We start from the raw sequence: 17,992 nt of genomic DNA, 5'->3' as shown, positions 1-17,992 counted from the left end.
AACATGATAGCGCTGAGTTTAGAGTAAGCCAATCTACCCAGCTGCTTGGTATCTGAACTAGACTGCTTCATGCCAGCTGGTGAATGTCTGCAGGCCACAGCCATTGGTCAGTGGATTTAGTCACCAGGTCTACCACTGCTTCACCTTTGAGCTGTACGTTCAGCTCCAGGTTCAGACAGCCCTTCTGATTGCAGTGGAATCCTTTAGAAGTAGAGGAGAGCAATCGTGACAATGATATCTCTATCAGTCAGCTTTGCATGACAAAAGATAATGAATAAGCATTTGTTATGGGAGGACCTGTTTGTCTTTGGGTGAAAACCTGATGCATGTTTAGAGCGTTATTAATCAGTAGAAAGAGGTGTTTGTTTTTTTCTTAGTGAATCTGGCAAGAAAACCAAATCAAATATCTAGAATTGCTTAGTATTGACACAACCATGAGTGCAGGAACAGAGCATAGTACCTTTTCAAAGACCTTGCAGCAAACATTGATCATGTTAACCTGATATAAATTGAAGTAACGAGGCCTCTGCTCCTGACAGGTGCTGCAGTGAGATTTACCAATAAGAGCAAAGATGTAGAAAAGATCTCTGCTCGGCTGCGTGAGGAAGCCAGACTTCAGGCTGAGCTTTCAGACACAGACGCTGCTGTGAAGTGGATGAAGGATGGGAAGGAGCTCAAGGCCAATGAAAAATACGAGCTGCAAATTGTGGGGAAGAGACACATCCTGAAAATCCACAACGTCGCAATGGAGGATGCAGGAACTTACCAGTGCACCTGCGAGGGAGATAAAATGCTCTATCAGCTTTCAGTGAAAGGTATGTGACTGTCTGGGCTGTTCCTGCCCAAAGCCAACAGACTGCATTCACCTGACTCCCCACCAGTCCAGCTGTTGTTAGACAACATCTGGGGTGTTTTCAGTGGCTATTTTGACTTGAACTGGCAAATCGGCTTTGTAGAGCCATTTGATTTCTGTGTTCTGTCCTGTGATTCATCCCTAAGATATAGAAGGGATCAGGGGAAAGATAGGAAAAAGAGCATCCTAGCCTTCCTGCTCTTCTCTCAGGGTGGCCACGAGAGGTGATGTAAATAGCTTTTTTTGTAGCAGTGATCCAAAATGTGGAAGAGACCTGTGAAGAGTTACAGGGGTGTTTACCTACCTGTCGTTCCATGGTGGGTTTTTTTTTTCTCACACAGATGTAGAGAGAAACTTAACTTTTCCACGCAGCTCTCTGCTTTGCTGCAGGCTGTAGGTCTGATCTCTGAGATCCGCACGCTGGGCCTCGATTACAAAAAAAAATGAGAAACTTTTGTTTGCTCCACTGGAAGATTTTCCATTTCTGCAGAACTCTCTGCAAATTACATGAATTCAAATGCACCTTCTTCCTAGCAACGATTGCCTTTTCTTTTTTACACTGAGTATGTATGAGGCTTTTCATCATATTCTGCTGGCTTGTCACCCTTGTTGATCCATGCAGAAACAAGAAAGCCCTAGAGTAGTGTATGCACTTTGGCATTGGAGAGCTTAGTTAATTGGTTATTCTCAAAGAACAAACTCCAAAGAGGCATGGAGACAGCTCCAAACAAAATTGAAAAATGGGACTAAATTTATGGAGAGCAGAACTTTCTGCCAACACTCGTCAGCTAGTCTTGATTTTGGTTTTCTTCTCTCTCTCTCTCTGTCATGTTAGCATATTTCACACTGGCGGATCTGCCCACAGAATTAATTGAATTAGCTGGTGGACATTTCCATGTGCTTTGCACTGTAATGTGACTATCAGATGAGTAATCAATGCTATTATTTTAAAATCTGTCTTGGCAAGCTGTAAGACAAACAGCTGCTGTTGGTAGCTTGGTTACTGCAGAATCAGCTTTCATATATCTCACAGGGAAAGGACCCTTAGGGATCAGCTATTTCAACTCCCCTGCAATGAACAGGGACACCACAGCTCCATCAGGTGCTCAGAGCCCTGTCCAGCCTGACTTTGAACACCCCCAGGCTCTCAAATCTTATACCTGTGCCACACTCTCCCAGTATTTCACCATTCAGCATCACCGCCTGTATCTTCTCTTCCTGTAAATCAGAGCTAGCTGGTAAATCATCTGATGTGAGGGTCAGCTGTGTCTATCACACAGGCATCACGTGGCTGCTGGGAGGATCTGTCGAGCTGCAGCCAGAGGTGTCACCCGCTGGGCCTCATGCCCAAAGGAGCCCACAGGAAAGTTCTTGCAGCTTCTCATGCGCTGCCATGAGACTTCACATGCCAGACATCCTCTGACACATGACCTCTTATATCCAGGCAGGACATCTGAGATGTCTCCTTCAGCCTGCTATGGCTACAGTTTTGCCCTGGTTTTCCTAAGGAAGGGGAAGGCACGCGAGTCAAACTGTTCTCCTGCTCTTCCTGCCAAACCTTTCTACCTGCATGCCATGCTGGTGGAGAAGCAGAGATCTCAGCAACATCTATCCTCTGCAGGGAGGTTGGGTAGAGGAGGTGTTGTTATCCTATAAAGGGAGGTGAGGCACTGACACAGGCTGCCCAGGGAGGTGGTGGGGGCACCGTCCCTGGAGGTGTTCAGGAACTGTGGAGATGTGGCCCTGAGGGACGTGGTCAGTGGGCATGGAGGGGTGGGTTGGGGTTGGAATCAAAGGAGGACCCCCACATATTTCACCAGGAAGCATTGCTGGTAACAACACCTTTGGAGCTAATTCTGGTAGGGTCACACGCAGCTGGTCCAGTCCAGAGGCTGTTCCTCCTTGCTGCAGTATCTGCAGTGAAAACCAACGCCTGCTTTTGTGTGGCTGGGCTCCCATCCAGCAGTGGTGAGGGGACTACAATTATAAGAGACAGTTTCTGAAAAATGAATTAAATTTAACTGGATTATAGGATGGAGTTAAATGTATTTACAGGATCTCGGGCACCTCAGTGTCCATCAGCTAGTTTTCGAGCTCCTAAAACACAGGCATTCCGTAGAATGTTGTTGAATTTGTATTATACATGCGTGTTCTTGGAACTGCAGAACAAATGCATGCATAATTCAGACTTTGATTTTAGCAGCTTTGACTGCACAGTCTCAACAGACCGACTCAGTTGTGTGCGCTGTTTTAAAATGATATGTTAACAAGAAGTTGGAAAACAAACTGCATTACCCAGAGTAAAATGGGACTGTGGCCTTAGGCTTAAACTTTTGGCTAAGATAGTGGTGAGTTTTTGAATATTTGCAGTCAATTATTCCACTATGTGTTAGTAGGGGCCAGTTTCACCATCTAACTTCCATGCTGGAATGGGCTGTGCAGAGAGGTGGTGGAGTCACCGACCCTGGAGGTGTTCAAGGAACGTTTGGGTGTTGTGTTGAGAGACGTGGCTTAGTGAGAATGGCAATGGGTGGATGGTTGGGATGGGTGATCCTGTGGGCCTTTTCAACTTTGATGATTCTATAATTCATAAAAGCTGCCAATTTGCCAGCTTCTGAATTAGAATCTAGCAATTAGAACCAAGATTGAACATTTACATTTGGTCTTATGATAAATGAATACCTCATGGTCACCGATGTCTCTGCAATTCTTTACCAGCCTTGAGTGTCCATATTTTGTTTCAGCACTTGCAACCTTCGTAAACAAAGAGAAAACTGGAGGAGTTATCAGGGCCATTGCTGGAAAACAAGCTGAATTTGTTTCTGAGACCTCTGAAGCCAATGTCATGGTTAAGTGGTACAAAAATGGCAAAGAAATCACAACCAGTAAGAAATTCACAATGGAAGACAAAGGGAAACTGCATAAGCTTGTGGCTTCAGCTGTGACAAAAGAAGATGAGGGAACATACATCTGCAAGATTGGAGATGACACTCTGATTTTTGATTTGAAAGTCTCAGGTAAGCTTGTGGGGCAAACATGGGATCAGAATCCATGTTAAGCACTTAAGACAATTCATTTTACTTGTCCAACACTGTGTGTTTCCAGTATTTAGGACAAAGATTGCACGGTACTGTTTAAGCAATTCTGACCTTACTGAGGTCCCTGTGCAAATCCACAGTACAAGCAAATAACCATGTTGTGATGAATTCAGGTCAGGCTTTGCTCCAATTGGGGCTGGAGTCATGACTTGAACCCTCACATCTGGGCTTCATTCTTCTAGTTCATGAACTGCCTCAGCATTTACGTTATCTTTGAACCTATGACTGAAGTGATCCTAAATTCTTAGCACGGGAAGCCTGTCTCCTCTTTTGACTAATTAAACTCCATGTTTGGAGAGCTCAGTGTCTCCTGTTGTACCCAAAGGACGTTGTGATCTCTGAAGTGTCTCTCTGAGGTGCTGTAAGCACAGCCATTAGCTCACGGCATGTGCTCATCAGCATAAAGTACATGTAAAGCACTGCCAGGTCAAGCCTGGAGGAGTAATGCTTGTCATTGACATGTTCCTGTGCAGGGTGGAGCCGTAGAGTAAAATAACACAAGAAAGCTTCAGTGCAATTCAATATCTGTGAAATTCAACTGACTACATTCACAGAGCCTGGTGGGAAGATCTCTTTTCTGGCTTATACCTTGAGCCTATTTTCTATATTGCAGTCCTCAGTTACGAACTGAAACTCTACTGAAAGCCTCTCATTGTGTATGCATGTGCTGCAGTGCAATGCTTGTGACCTTCAGCAGCACATCCATGTTACTCTGATCACAGAATCACTAAGGTTGATTAAGATCCTCTAGTCCAACTGCCCACCCATCACCACCATGATGCTCACCATCAGCTGACTAAAAACTTGGCGGAGCTGATAGATGAGGCACAGCACTGGATTTGGGATTGCTAGGGTTTCCTAAGATTGAAGGACTGCTTGCAGGTGGTTGCAGGCTCAAGTATTCCCTCTGCATCCTACCTCCAGTTCTGTTTGGTTGAGAATCCTCCATTTTGCAATTCACTGAGTGCAATTCAAAGACCGTGGGACCTGGCTTTATCTGTTGATAAACTGATCTAATACAAGCCAAGAAGACTCCATTTGAACCGGTTGATGCAGACCAGAAGACATCCCCAAAGGACAACTTGTACTTTTTGATCAACATTATTGGATGAGAGCTAAGATAAGGTTTTAAAACTTCTGGGGCCGTCTTTGAGCATCAAATACAGAGGAAGCCTGCATGATTCCCTGAGACTGGATGCCTCTTGCTTTGGTGACCACATGTGTAGGGTTAAGGGAACCCTAGCTGTAACTCCTATCACAAAACATCATGTGGCTCAGACAAAAATGCCATCAACCGGGGTTAATTAGGAGCACTGAATGGTCACAAGACAGTCTTAGGGCAGGAAAGTAATCTATCTACATTATATTGATTTATGCTATTAGTTCTCAACAGCCTGACTCTAGGCAGGCTGTTCTTCTTTGGTCATCTAGTTGTAAAAGAATAGATGGCTCCTGTTACAATTTTTAATGAAATATTTTTTCGTTGATGCCACAAATGTGCCTGGCATAGCAATTGGCCTTGGTATATTCAGTGACTGAAAGCAACAGTTGTTGCTAAAAGAAATGCAATACTAAGCTAGGACTGCTTGTAGCTGACAGCCATCAGCTTGCTCCTCAGGCAGGTTCTATCTGGATGGAATGAAGGGCATGAAATACTGATGTGCTTATCAAATGCTGCTTGTTAGCTTAGAGACTGGGTGTTGAATAGGTTTGTTCATGTATTGCAAACACGTTACTTAGCTGCCTTCATTTTAGCTTCAGAAAAACGTGTGCAGAATAAAGAATTGATTAAAAAAAACAAGCATCTGCATAGAACTTACTCTTTACTTAGGTCTAACATTAATGCCTTGGTGCAAAACTAGCAATCTCATGACATACTGGGATACATGGGTGCGTTGTAATAGGATGCCCACTAGCACTGAGGCTAAGTACTACTTCAGAAGAATGAAAATGAAATTGCAAAGACTTCCCAGTTCCGTGTGTCTGGCAAAACACACTGACTGTTATTTGTATGAAATCACAGTAATTCTGCAGTGATTTGACCTACAGAAACAGTCACATTTGGAGGCTTGCTGTGTTTAATAAAGAGTCATAGAATAGCCCAGTTGGAGTGCACCCATCAGTGTCAATAAGTTCGACAGTGTGTATAAGTGTGTATGTATATGAAAGATTACTTTATTCATGTTTATCTGTGTATAAAGCATTAATCAACAGCCAGCTGCCAAACTGGAGGCCGTTCTGTACTAGCTCTCTGGATGACCTAAAACTTGAGCAGGGAGTATCCCAGTACAGGTAACTGCAGTATCTCAGCTAGAGGAGTTTTGTGATGTGTAAGAGCAGCTTATTGCCATATCCTTTAACGCTGTCATAGTGAAATCATGACAGCATCATGCACACATTTATATGTGAGTACCCCTAGAGATGAAACTTGATCACCCAAGTGTGACGAGCAGAGAAATTACAATCAGTTCTAACTGTATCTTAATGCTGTGCTGAATAAGCCTGAATCAGGATGTAAACCACTTCCTCTTTTTTCTCTTCAGATGAAGCCATTAATTTTGTCAACAAGCCCAAAACAACTCCAGAAATAACAGTCAGTCCTTCTGAAGACCTGGAGCTGGTTTGTGAGGTGTCAGCTGCAAGTGGAGCTGTCGTATGGAAGAAGGATCAAACAGAGGTAAAGCAGGACCAGAGGACAACCATCATCTCCCAGGGGACACACCGCAAGCTCGTTGTCAAAAACGTGACCCTGAAAGACCAAGGGAGCTACAGCTGTGAAACAAAGGATGATAAAGCAACATTCCAAGTCAAAGTCAGAGGTGAGAAAATGCTTGGAATCCCAGAGATAAAGGAATGCTTCATTCGGTGTGTCTTGAGTTTGGAGGATCAACTTACAGCCTCTCCGGTGCAGGATGTTTTGGCTGTAGGACTCGCTTTGCTGTCAAGTGTCGTAGCAACACTTTTATACATGTGCTTTTACATCCAGGAATGAATAGCTGCAACAAACAATAGGCAAGGAGGGTAACTTCTGCACCTCTCACAGTCAGCTGGTGTGTGCAGGGTTGCAGTACAAGAGCACACCAGGCGTGCAAGGAGAGAGAAAAGGGGAGATGTTTGAAGAGATCTGGTACAAAGTTTGAATGAAGCAAATAGGTGGAAAATGCAAATAATACCTGGATCTGAGGGCTGTTCCCTTCTGATTTAGTGGAACTGTAGAGAGACATCAGAAGAGAACAAGAGATGAGGGAGGAGGGATCAGGCAGTGCATGCAGGTGCTCTAAATCTCATATACAAATCTGTGCTCAGACTGTGAAATGTTTAGCCTTGTCCCACATGCCTATCATTTCCCAAGGCAAAATAGAGAGGAAAGTGCTTTCCTGTCTTAACGAGGCATCATGATACTCCCTGTGAAGGGCAAGTATAGTGAAATGGGGGGAACTGGAGTAATCTCTGCAGCAGACTACAGCAAAAATCTCTGTGTGATTGTTGTGATCTCCCTGCAGAGAAAGAAGACGTGTTTACAAACAAGGAGAAGGTACAGAAGGAGGTGAAGGCTGTACTGACTCAAAATGCCATGCTGAGCTGCGAGGTGGGCCAGGAGAAGAGCGAGGTGAAGTGGTACAAGGAGGGGAAACTGATCACCTCGAGCAAGAAGTTCAGGGTGGAGTCAGAGGGCAAACTGCGTCGGCTGGTGGTGAGCCAGGTGGAGAAGAGAGATGCAGGGGAGTACACCTGCGAGGCTGCTGGCCAGAAACTGACCTTCAAGATTACTGTCACAGGTAAGACAAGTCTGTTGTCTGAATTACATCATTGTCTGAATTACAGCAGAGGATAGTAAAATGAAAACTGTAGTTGCTGTTATGCAGTGATCCAGTAGCAATAGTCTGTGCTGAGCTTTTTGGGTTTTTTTTTGAGTAGGGCTAGCTCCCATATCTGTAGTAAAACAGGTCTGGAATCATTCTCAAGCAAACATCTAGAGTGGACAAAGCTTATGTCTGAGTACCAGCAGCAGATGAGGTTAGATACCTACTTGTGCATGACATCATGGAACAAAATGACAGATATCATGAGCATCCATAGATATGGGAAGAACCTGAGCTCCTCAGGCACTGGAATATTTTGCTCAGAAACAGCTGATATACTGTCCACAGGTTGTACACAGGGCCATGTCCCATCTGAGCAGTCTCCTCACTATGAATGGGGCCATTCTAAAATGACAGAGCTACATTAAAAGTTCTTGTAAGCAGGAGTTTGTATTCAAGATGAAAACTATACAATGTGTGAACATATTTGTGCACTGTGTAAATTGCTTCTACCCAATCTGCAGAAGCAGAGGATGCTTTTATCAACAAGGAGAAGGTGCAGAAGGAGGTGAAGGCTGCACCAACAGAAAATGCCACGCTGAGCTGCGAGGTGGGCCAGGAGAAGACTGAGGTGAAGTGGTACAAGGAGGGGAAACTGATCACCTCGAGCAAGAAGTTCAGGGTGGAGTCAGAGGGCAAACTGCGTCGGCTGGTGGTGAGCCAGGTGGAGAAGAAAGATGCAGGGGAGTACACCTGCGAGGCTGCTGGCCAGAAACTGACCTTCAAGATTACTGTTACTGGTAGGAAACATGTTTTGGTTGACATTTCATTTCCTTTTCTTTGTGTCTGTTTTTTCTTTCCTCCTCTTTTGTTAGTCCAGAAAGAAAAAATACTGTCGAGATGCCTTTTGATGTTTAAGCCAACATTTCAGTAAGGTTTTCTAGGGCACAGCAAGTACAGTTGTTACATGCAGGTATCCTGATATCAGCCACTCAACTGCCTGTGATTCTCCTTATGCTCTGATATTGAATCCAGAGTTTTTGCTAGCAGGCACTGCACTAAAAAACCTCTTCCAGGGTGGTATTCCTCCTCTCCTTTTTGCTACTCATGCATGGAAGTCATTGTATTTTCTCCTCATCATTTCATCTTTTCTCTGCACAGTGTCACATCTCCCAAAACAGAACATTTCTTCAATTATTCCACAGTCTGGCTGTGGAAACGTGTATGTGAACACGTCCTCTTGAATCTGCCATGAAACTGTTTTGAGGAGGATGAAAAGAAATGCTTACAAATATGCAGCTAAAATTATGATTTGTTTTTAACAACGTTTCATCCAGCCCTTCCCCTACAACTACCTTTATCATCAGCTGTCTATGGATGTCCAACTGATCTGTACAGCAATGTGCAACACTGCTCTACCAATTGATATTTCAACAGTACTACTTACAGATCTCTACTGTGGCTGCACTGAGAAGGTTTGGTTGTTGGTGGTAGCACGTCCTAAGAACTTTTGGTCAGAGGCATTGCGCTTGTCTATGACTTGTTGAATCCAAAGTTGACGACCGTTCCATGTTCCATAGATGTAATGACCAGTCATGAATCCATTTACTTTTTCTATTTATACATTTTCTCATTAGTCTGAGAGTTTAGCACAGAGGCAGATCTCTCACTCCAACTGCAGTAGAGATTGCTCTGGTGTCAGTATATTTTGCACAACATCCAGTAAATTTTAACTTAGGCTCCGGATAGCCATGAGCATATCAGATGCATTCTGAGTGACCATTTGTGAACTGGCTGATGACAAGGGTTTGTCTTTTGTTTTATTTGTAGTTACACTCTACTGGCTTTGCTCAGAAGTCAACTTGTTCTCTGTTAACTTTACAGTTCTTGTCTCATATTCTGAGCTGATCAGGACAGGGAATTTATTTTCTCCTCTTCTTTCTTATGGCACTGAACACATTGGAGCTTAATCCTGGCCAAGGTTTGGCATTTTATCAGCTATGTGGAAGAGCAACTGTACTAGGAGTCTACTGACTTTCTGCTCACACACAGCTGGAGGCCTGGAGTCCTTGCGGGGCATAGTTTGCGTTCTGTTCCCTTGTAAAGGTTGCAGTCTTTGCTGCTCTCTCTGTCTTGGGGCATTCTGCTTTTTCAGTCTCTGGTGTGCAGTATGCCTTTGCTCCTGTAGTAAACAGTTTTGCTGCTGCCTACGATGTAGACTCTAAACTATCAGCTCTTACTGTTTCCCCACCGTGTGGGTATGATTTGGGGTCCTTTGGATCTTTTTCATGAGTTGTGTAGCTCATGGTTTTGGCTCAGGAAATTGACAGTTTCAGCAAAGGGTGGATTACAGGGAGGGTAGGTTTGAGAGGTATCTGTCAGGGAAAATGAAACATGAACAATGATGGAAAGACCATAGCAACAGCTGGAATCAAGCAGGTTATTCCTCAGCGACCGAAGCTGAGGTGTAGAGAGAAAACACAGAAATGTAATGCTTTTACACTTGAGTTTTGCTAGCCGAGGGCTATTCTTAGCTGTTTGCCTCAGAAACCAAAGGTTTTCTGTTCTCTTTCAGACTGGATGACCTCATGGCTGCACAGGGTAATGTAATACCTCCTCCTCTGCCATAAGTGGGGAGTGCTTGCCTAGCTACCGTTGCTGTATTTCTCATGTGTACCACTGTAACATGACGTGCAAGTCCAGCACTCACTGCAAAATGATCTGGTGTGAAAGTCAGGAGGGATTATGAGTACTCTTTGAGTGGTAGGCTCTTTCGCTGCAGAAATCCTCATCTTACTAGCTTATCCCAAAGTGCAATGGCTTTCTGAGTCTTAATTTATCCTCTTACCATTGCACTCAGAAAGCTTTTCAGGGTTCCTGTACTACCCCAGGGTTCCACTGGTAGCACAGAACCATCCCATTTTAAGGACATCTTGAAGGTTAGGTGCTCAGTGTTGAGCATTATGGGATGTAGACAGGGCCTTCTTGCTTATCATAAAAAGAAACAAGTGCTGCACACCGTGGAAACCTATAGAAAAATACAGTAAAAAGGGCTGATTCTGCCATCTCACTATTTCAGTATTTGTGGTGTACACTGAAATCCTTATTTGAAGTGGGCCAAAGCTCCATCATCTTGATCTTAATGGAACTTCACTTGCAAACGACGGCAGAAATTGGAGATGTCATCTACACTGACTACTTGCTTAGCTTTAAGGTGTGTTTCTGAGGCAGATTTCTGGCTGGTGTATATCACTTTGTAAGCTCATTAAAATATATGGTTGCCTTTTCCTGTTGCTATAAAAGTATTTAGTGTTGAAGGGCAAGAATGCAGAGGATGAGTAACTCCTGTTCTACTGTGGCTGAACCCAGCAGCAGCTCAGCACCACACAGTCACTTGCTCACTGTCCTCATACGGGACAGGGGAGAGAACTAAGAGGATAGAAGCGTGAGAACTTGTGAGTTGAGGTAAAGACAATTGACTAGGTAAAGCAAAAGCTGTGCATGCAAGCAAAGCAAACCAAGGAATTGATCTGCCAGTTCCCATCGGTGAGCAGATGTGCAGCCACTTTGGGAAAAACAGGTCTCATAATGCATAATGGTTTCTTGGGCAAATAAAATTGCTCTCAACATCTCTCCCTTCCTCCTTCTTCCCCCCAGCTTTTATTGCCAAGCATGATGCCATATGGTTTGGTATATCCCTTCAGCTTTCTCTCAGTCCAAACCAGGACAGTTGCTAATCTTTAGCAAGAAATTTTAAACATAGCACTTCCTTACACAAGCTGTTTTGGGACTTGTTTAGTTAAGGCATCCTCCATATTTATTATCCAAGTTTTGGATAGAAGCTGAAACATTTATATTTTTTTCACCCAGTTTTTAATGCAGACTATGGTGTGTCCTTGAGCTCTTACCAGAGCATTGCTTGATCTACAAGTTGGCTGGAATGCATTTGTGAGAAGTTCTGCATCTCCTGTTTGGTATAGGCCATGTATGTTGTCTTGCTAATAAGCAAGCCTTCTGATCTTCACGGAATCATTCAGGTTGGAAAAGACCACTGAGATCCCCACATCCAGCCTCAACCCATCCCACCATGCCCACTGACCATGTCCCTCAGTGCCACATCTCCATGGTTCTGTAGTGCTTCCAGGGATGGTGACCCCACCACCTCCCCAAGCAGCTGTGTCACTGCATCACCACTCTTTTTAAGAAGAAATTTTTCTTAACATCCAAAATGAACCTCCCCTGAAAATCATCAGTCAAAACTGGGGCTGTTGAAGACGAGTGGAGACAATGGTACTTCTACAGTCAATACAACCAGGGAGCTCAAATGTGGAGCATATAAACTGCATTCTTGCATTGGCTTGCTGCCCTGCTCCCTCGCCTTCAGTGAACTGCAATGCTGGTGGCAGAGCCATGGTGTGAATCCTGGGATTGCATGTACTGCGACGGTCAGCAGCACAGGAGCTTGACCTGAACTTACCCTCCCAGGCAGCTGCTGCCACTCAGAGATCAGGCAACATGCAGAGGAGAAAGTCACGAAGGAAGGGAAAAGGATGGCAGCAGGAGGGTTCACAGGGTGACAGTGAGGAGGAAGGTGATAGGGACAGGTCATGGAAGAGTTTGCCATGACTGCTGGGGAGCAGGGGCCTTCCTGGTCACCTGAGCTGGGCATGCCTGAATATGTCTGCATGAATGATCTGGATAAGTGGTCTTCCATGTCTCCACTGCAAATAAAGGACAATGTCAATCCCCCTCATGCCTGCTAGTCCTGCATTCATCCTTAGAGCCTGTGCTTGGATAGCAACATCAGGGCCCTGGGATCTTTGCTGGGACCCAAATAGGCAGAGGAAGGTTATTCTAAATTGAGCTGTAGTTAGAAGCTGGCTAGCACTTAAGAAGTCCATCATGTAAGTGCATCAGAAATATTCTGCACTTCTACAGCTTTTTGTAGGGCAAACCATGGGATAAAACTGAAAGCCCCATTTGTTTAGGGTTTATCTGTTCTTCCACACCTCAAATACACACTAGCATGAAAGCTATCAGCAGCCAGTCTTTGGTAAAAGGAGAACCAGATAAAACAGTCATTAAAGTAACCAATAAAAGATTCAACATATCAATTGGTCCCACTTAGCAAGGTGATAACTGAACCTTTTAAGTGCGTATACCCAACTAATTACACTTGATATCTTTCTGAGGCTAACTCCATTTGCTGACACAAAGGGTGCTGTGGGCTTTAAACACTGTATTCTATATTAGGTTAGAATAGGTGTTAGGTATTAAGAGGAGATTACCTCAGCCAGTGTTCTGAAGAATCAGAGGTTGCTGAGGGTAGAAAACTATGCTTTATGCAAAAAATTGAGCTACAATATTTAATGTAGGCCAAGAATTCTCCATATTAAGGACTACATCTTTATCATTTCCATAGGATTGGGTCAAAAGATGGTTTCCTGTACAACAGCCAGTCAATCTGAAATACTCAGATGCTCATAAATTCTTATGGTTTCCCAATTTTGAGGTCTGCAATTCATAACTGAGCTGTATTTGGCTAATCTCCAGCGTAGAGTGTAGCAATATCAAGAAGACATGAAGGTGAAGATTTGTCTTAGTCTTCATTAGAAGAAATCTGAAAATAAGGAGTCCCAGCTGAGGGTAAAGAATAACCAGGGAGATGGGATGACCATATGGACTGTGTGGAGGATGCATTATAATGTGTGATAAACACTGTAAAGCAATGTTGCTCCAGCAAATGGCCCTGTACAACATAGAAGCAAATTACTTGTAATGCCTTCCAGTCACAAGCTGTTTATGTCTAATCTATATTTTCCCTAATGTTTTCCAATCTGCAGAAGCAGAGGATGCTTTTATCAACAAGGAGAAGGTGCAGAAGGAGGTGAAGGCTGCACCAACAGAAAATGCCACGCTGAGCTGCGAGGTGGGCCAGGAGAAGAGCGAGGTGAAGTGGTACAAGGAGGGGAAACTGATCACCTCGAGCAAGAAGTTCAGGGTGGAGTCAGAGGGCAAACTGCGTCGGCTGGTGGTGAGCCAGGTGGAGAAGAAAGATGCAGGGGAGTACACCTGTGAGGCTGCTGGCCAGAAACTGACCTTCAAGATTACTGTCACAGGTGAGAGAGATGTTTCTCATCACAGAACGGCCCATGAGTCCCACTTGGTTTCCATTTATACCTGAAATTCTCTACAGACCCCTGCTGGCATCCATCTGCTGTGTTAGAAAGGGAAGGCTCTCCTGAGAGTGCCTTGTATGTTTCCCAACCATATGAAGATATCTTGGATGCACAGGGCATGTCAAATTGCCCAAGACACCTGTATGTGGACAACTAGAATATGGTCAGTTATAGTCAATACAGTCTGAGGAGTGAGCTGCCACCATCGATGTCTGCTGTAGGGTGAGGTGAATCACCCACTGCCTTCCACTGAAGGTCACTGCTGAGGACAGCAGAGCTTCAAATCCCTCATTCTCATTGGGAAACCGAAGCTTGAATGTCTTACTCTGGGAGACAAGATCAACCCTAACTCTCAGGTGGCTGAAGTTGAATGAAATTAACTTGTGTCATGATGTCATATTCCTTAGTACTGAGAATCAGCAGTGGCCTCTGAGTTTCAGTAACTAAACCCAATTTACACTCTTGAGGATATGGTAAAGAATTGAGATTGGTTTGTAGGTATGCAGTAAAAGAAGTAATCTTGCTGACAAGGACAGAAGCGAACACCTAATCAGAGGTCATATAAATACTGCGTGAGTACACTGTTCCATGCAAATAGCGTTTCAATTTTGAATAAGAAATATTTAAATTACCACTGTTTTTCTAGAGAGTCATTCCTGACGCCTGTATATCGCGAGGCACAACGTGCTTATATTTGGTGTTTGCTTTTGCTTCCAATTTTTAATTAATGTAATCATAAAAACATTACCCTCCTCTAAAAACAGATTTTTTAGGAACTATTTATGCACAGCTCCAAGACCCACACAGAAATGGGGTTAAAAAGGATCTCAAGAGATCCACATAATGCATCCTTCTCTGCTGCATTAGCATAGCTCAGTTCCCATCCACTTACTGGGGGAGGTTGCAAGGAGCTCTTTTAGAAACAGCTCTGGGCTTAAATAAGGAAAATATTTGCTCAGAAACCTTTATTATTTCAAAATATTAAAGGTGTGAAGAATATTTAAAGGTATGGATGCAAAGGATATTTAAAAATATGAAGAATATGTGGTTATAGCAGTCAGTGAAGGAAGTGTTGGGTCATTGCTAATTAATAGACAGAACATGTTTAATCTGCATCATCTTCAGTACAAACGAGACCATTCTAAACTGACAAACACGCATGAAGTTGTTACAAGCAGCATTTTGCATTTGATTTTGAACACATCACGCAGTGTGACTATACCTGTGCCTTGTAAATGTTCTCCCAATCTGCAGAAGCAGAGGATGCTTTTATCAACAAGGAGAAGGTGCAGAAGGAGGTGAAGGCTGCACCAACAGAAAATGCCACGCTGAGCTGCGAGGTGGGCCAGGAGAAGACCGAGGTGAAGTGGTACAAGGAGGGGAAACTGATCACCTCGAGCAAGAAGTTCAGGGTGGAGTCAGAGGGCAAACTGCGTCGGCTGGTGGTGAGCCAGGTGGAGCAGAAAGATGCAGGGGAGTACACCTGCGAGGCTGCTGGCCAGAAACTGACCTTCAAGATTACTGTCACAGGTGAGTGAAATTATTTCATCTGTATTGAACCCCCCCCCAAAAAAGGAGGGGGGGGGGAAATTAAGTGGCTTGACACATTCAACCCCAGCAGTCAATGATGTAGACGGTACTTAGATTCTAAGCTACGAACACAGAGGACTTTGGTAGCCTAAACTTAGGACAGGCTGGAGATAACTGGGCAATTTCCCTGGGGATCTCAGGGAGATGCACTGATAGCAAAATGAGAATTCAGTAATTACAGGGGAAATTAAGGATATTAAAAATATCTTCAGAGCACAAGCAGTCCCCTGCAAGTGCTTCTTCATAAATAGTCTTAGAGACAGCATTTGGTCACAGTGCTGGAAGAAGGCATAAGTGGTTTCTATTAAATTAAAGAAACCTGCAACTAAAACGGTTTTCATGTATCTTCTTTTGTTTGCTTCTCTACAGCAGGTATGAAAGAAATGTTTAAAAAAAAAATAAAAAGGCTTAAAGCTGGTATTTTTCTTTCCAGAAATGGAGGAAGGCAGACATTCAATATATTAGGAGAGTCTCATAAGAAAAATGGAAGAAGACTTTTTACCGGGGTCTATAACAACAGGACAAGGGACAATGGTTTCAGAAGTGAAGAGGGTAGATTCAGTTTGGGCATAGAAAAGTTCTTTATGATGAGGGTGGTGATATACTGGAACAGATTGTCCAGAGAAGGTTGTGGGTGACTCATCATTGGGAGCATCCAAGGCCGGGCTGGATGGGGACCCTGGGCAGCCTCATCTAGTGAATGATGTCCCTGACCACAACAAGAAGTTGGACTGGATGATCTTTAAAGCTTCCTTCTAACCCAAACCATTCTATGATTCCATAGAGGAAACCATTTTATTATGGCCTCTGAAAACTAATGAGATATTAGAACTATTTTCAGAAATAAGTAGGTGAGAAACACGTTTCCTCACTATGACTTAATCACGAACAGAACTTAACCTTGACCCTCACCTGTGTCCTGATAAACTTAAAGCAAACTGAGGTGTTCGTATATTAGGTTGCTTTTGGTTCTGAGCTGGTGCAGTGCTGAACAAGTACAGTACCATGGGGCTAACTAGTTTAAATACATTACAGCAACACAGCCCTGGATTGACACATCCCTGAAGCACTGAAGAAATAAAGATAATAAACACACAGTAATCACAAAGATTGCTTCTCAAGCCTAGTTTGGCTTTTGCTGGCAAAGCAACTTACAGCTGTCAGCTTGTTTGGACAATTTAATGCCTGTCCCCTTATACGAAACAAACTTTTCAATGACTATCTATGCTGGTGTGCTGCTGGACACTGGGGAAATGGATATTTTTCTGAAGATTTTGGAATACAATCCTAGTAGAAATGAGAACAGTTTTAGGGCTATCTAAGCTGTTTTGGGCAGACAGGGAGGAAGTTCTTTGCTGGCAATTGATGTAGTTCAGATGTTGGCATTCAGTTGGATAGCACTGACAGGAAATGTGAGTGGGAAAGCTGTTGTCAACAATACAATACAAAGGCTAATATGGGAATTTGGGGAAGGCTGTATAGAAAAGATTAATGTCTTAAATCTGCCTGTTTACCTTCAATTCCAGAAGCAGAGGATGCTTTTATCAACAAGGAGAAGGTGCAGAAGGAGGTGAAGGCTGCACCAACAGAAAATGCCACGCTGAGCTGCGAGGTGGGCCAGGAGAAGAGCGAGGTGAAGTGGTACAAGGAGGGGAAACTGATCACCTCGAGCAAGAAGTTCAGGGTGGAGTCAGAGGGCAAACTGCGTCGGCTGGTGGTGAGCCAGGTGGAGCAGAGAGATGCAGGGGAGTACACCTGCGAGGCTGCTGGCCAGAAACTGACCTTCAAGATTACTGTCACAGGTGGGAGAGAACACTCTTCATCCTTTCCTTCCTATTTCTAGAATATTTTAGAAAATGATAATTAGTTTGTAAGTTTTTCCTGTTATGCTAAAAATTTTTGGAGCTGATCTTTGGGGTGGCTTATTCCTGATGAGGAAATTGAACAAATTTTTCCAAACACAATTGTGAGGCAGCTCCATCCTTTAAAATCTTCAGGAATTTCCCTTTGCAGTGGGAATGAGGCCATAGACAGGAAAGTTCTGATTACACTTCTCCATTCTCGTGTGGTGGTACCACTGGAACAACTCTGCAATGCAGCTGATTCTCAGGAAATTTCAGAACAGGGGCTTTGTGTCAAGCACTAGGGTGTGTGCCCTATGTTTGCACATTTATTTTGTCTTGGAAGGGCTCATTTGAGCTTGTGAGGCAAATACTACGGGAATGTTTTGTATAAGTTAATGTTTTAAGACATGAAGTAAATTGCAGCTAGGGGAAGGAAGAGTCATGAAGGGTCATACAAGAAGCATCACAGAATGGCTTTTGTTGGAAGGGACCTTAAAGATCAACCAGTTCCAATCCCTGTCGTGGACAGGGACACGTTCCGCCAGACCAGGTTGCTCTAAGGCCCATCCAGCCTGGACTTGAATGTTTCCAGGAATGGGACATCCACAAATTCCACAACTTCTCT

At 43.8% G+C, this 17,992-nt stretch overlaps 1 protein-coding gene across 24 annotated transcripts in view; it reads left to right on the top strand.

Moving 5' to 3' along the window:
* The window catches only part of OBSCN (obscurin, cytoskeletal calmodulin and titin-interacting RhoGEF), a 170,112-nt gene that overhangs the window by 22,346 nt on the left and 129,774 nt on the right, over window positions 1-17,992 (top strand). For 22 of the 24 annotated variants that reach the window (XM_040695532.2, XM_040695544.2, XM_040695526.2 and 19 more), the window contains 8 exons: window positions 540-815; window positions 3,598-3,870; window positions 6,495-6,770; window positions 7,455-7,730; window positions 8,279-8,554; window positions 13,598-13,873; window positions 15,188-15,463; window positions 17,050-17,325. In XM_040695532.2, coding sequence (XP_040551466.1) covers window positions 540-815; window positions 3,598-3,870; window positions 6,495-6,770; window positions 7,455-7,730; window positions 8,279-8,554; window positions 13,598-13,873; window positions 15,188-15,463; window positions 17,050-17,325 — 2,205 coding nt within the window. The remainder of the gene's footprint in view (window positions 1-539; window positions 816-3,597; window positions 3,871-6,494; window positions 6,771-7,454; window positions 7,731-8,278; window positions 8,555-13,597; window positions 13,874-15,187; window positions 15,464-17,049; window positions 17,326-17,992) is intronic. The other 2 variants (XM_040695529.2, XM_040695537.2) reach the window with 2 other exon arrangements.

The sequence above is a fragment of the Gallus gallus genome, chromosome 2 (assembly GCF_016699485.2).
Source record: "Gallus gallus isolate bGalGal1 chromosome 2, bGalGal1.mat.broiler.GRCg7b, whole genome shotgun sequence".
Taxonomy (NCBI): domain Eukaryota; kingdom Metazoa; phylum Chordata; class Aves; order Galliformes; family Phasianidae; genus Gallus; species Gallus gallus.
The sequence above is the reverse complement of the archived record's forward strand: the minus strand, read 5'-3'. Positions and strand labels throughout refer to the sequence as shown.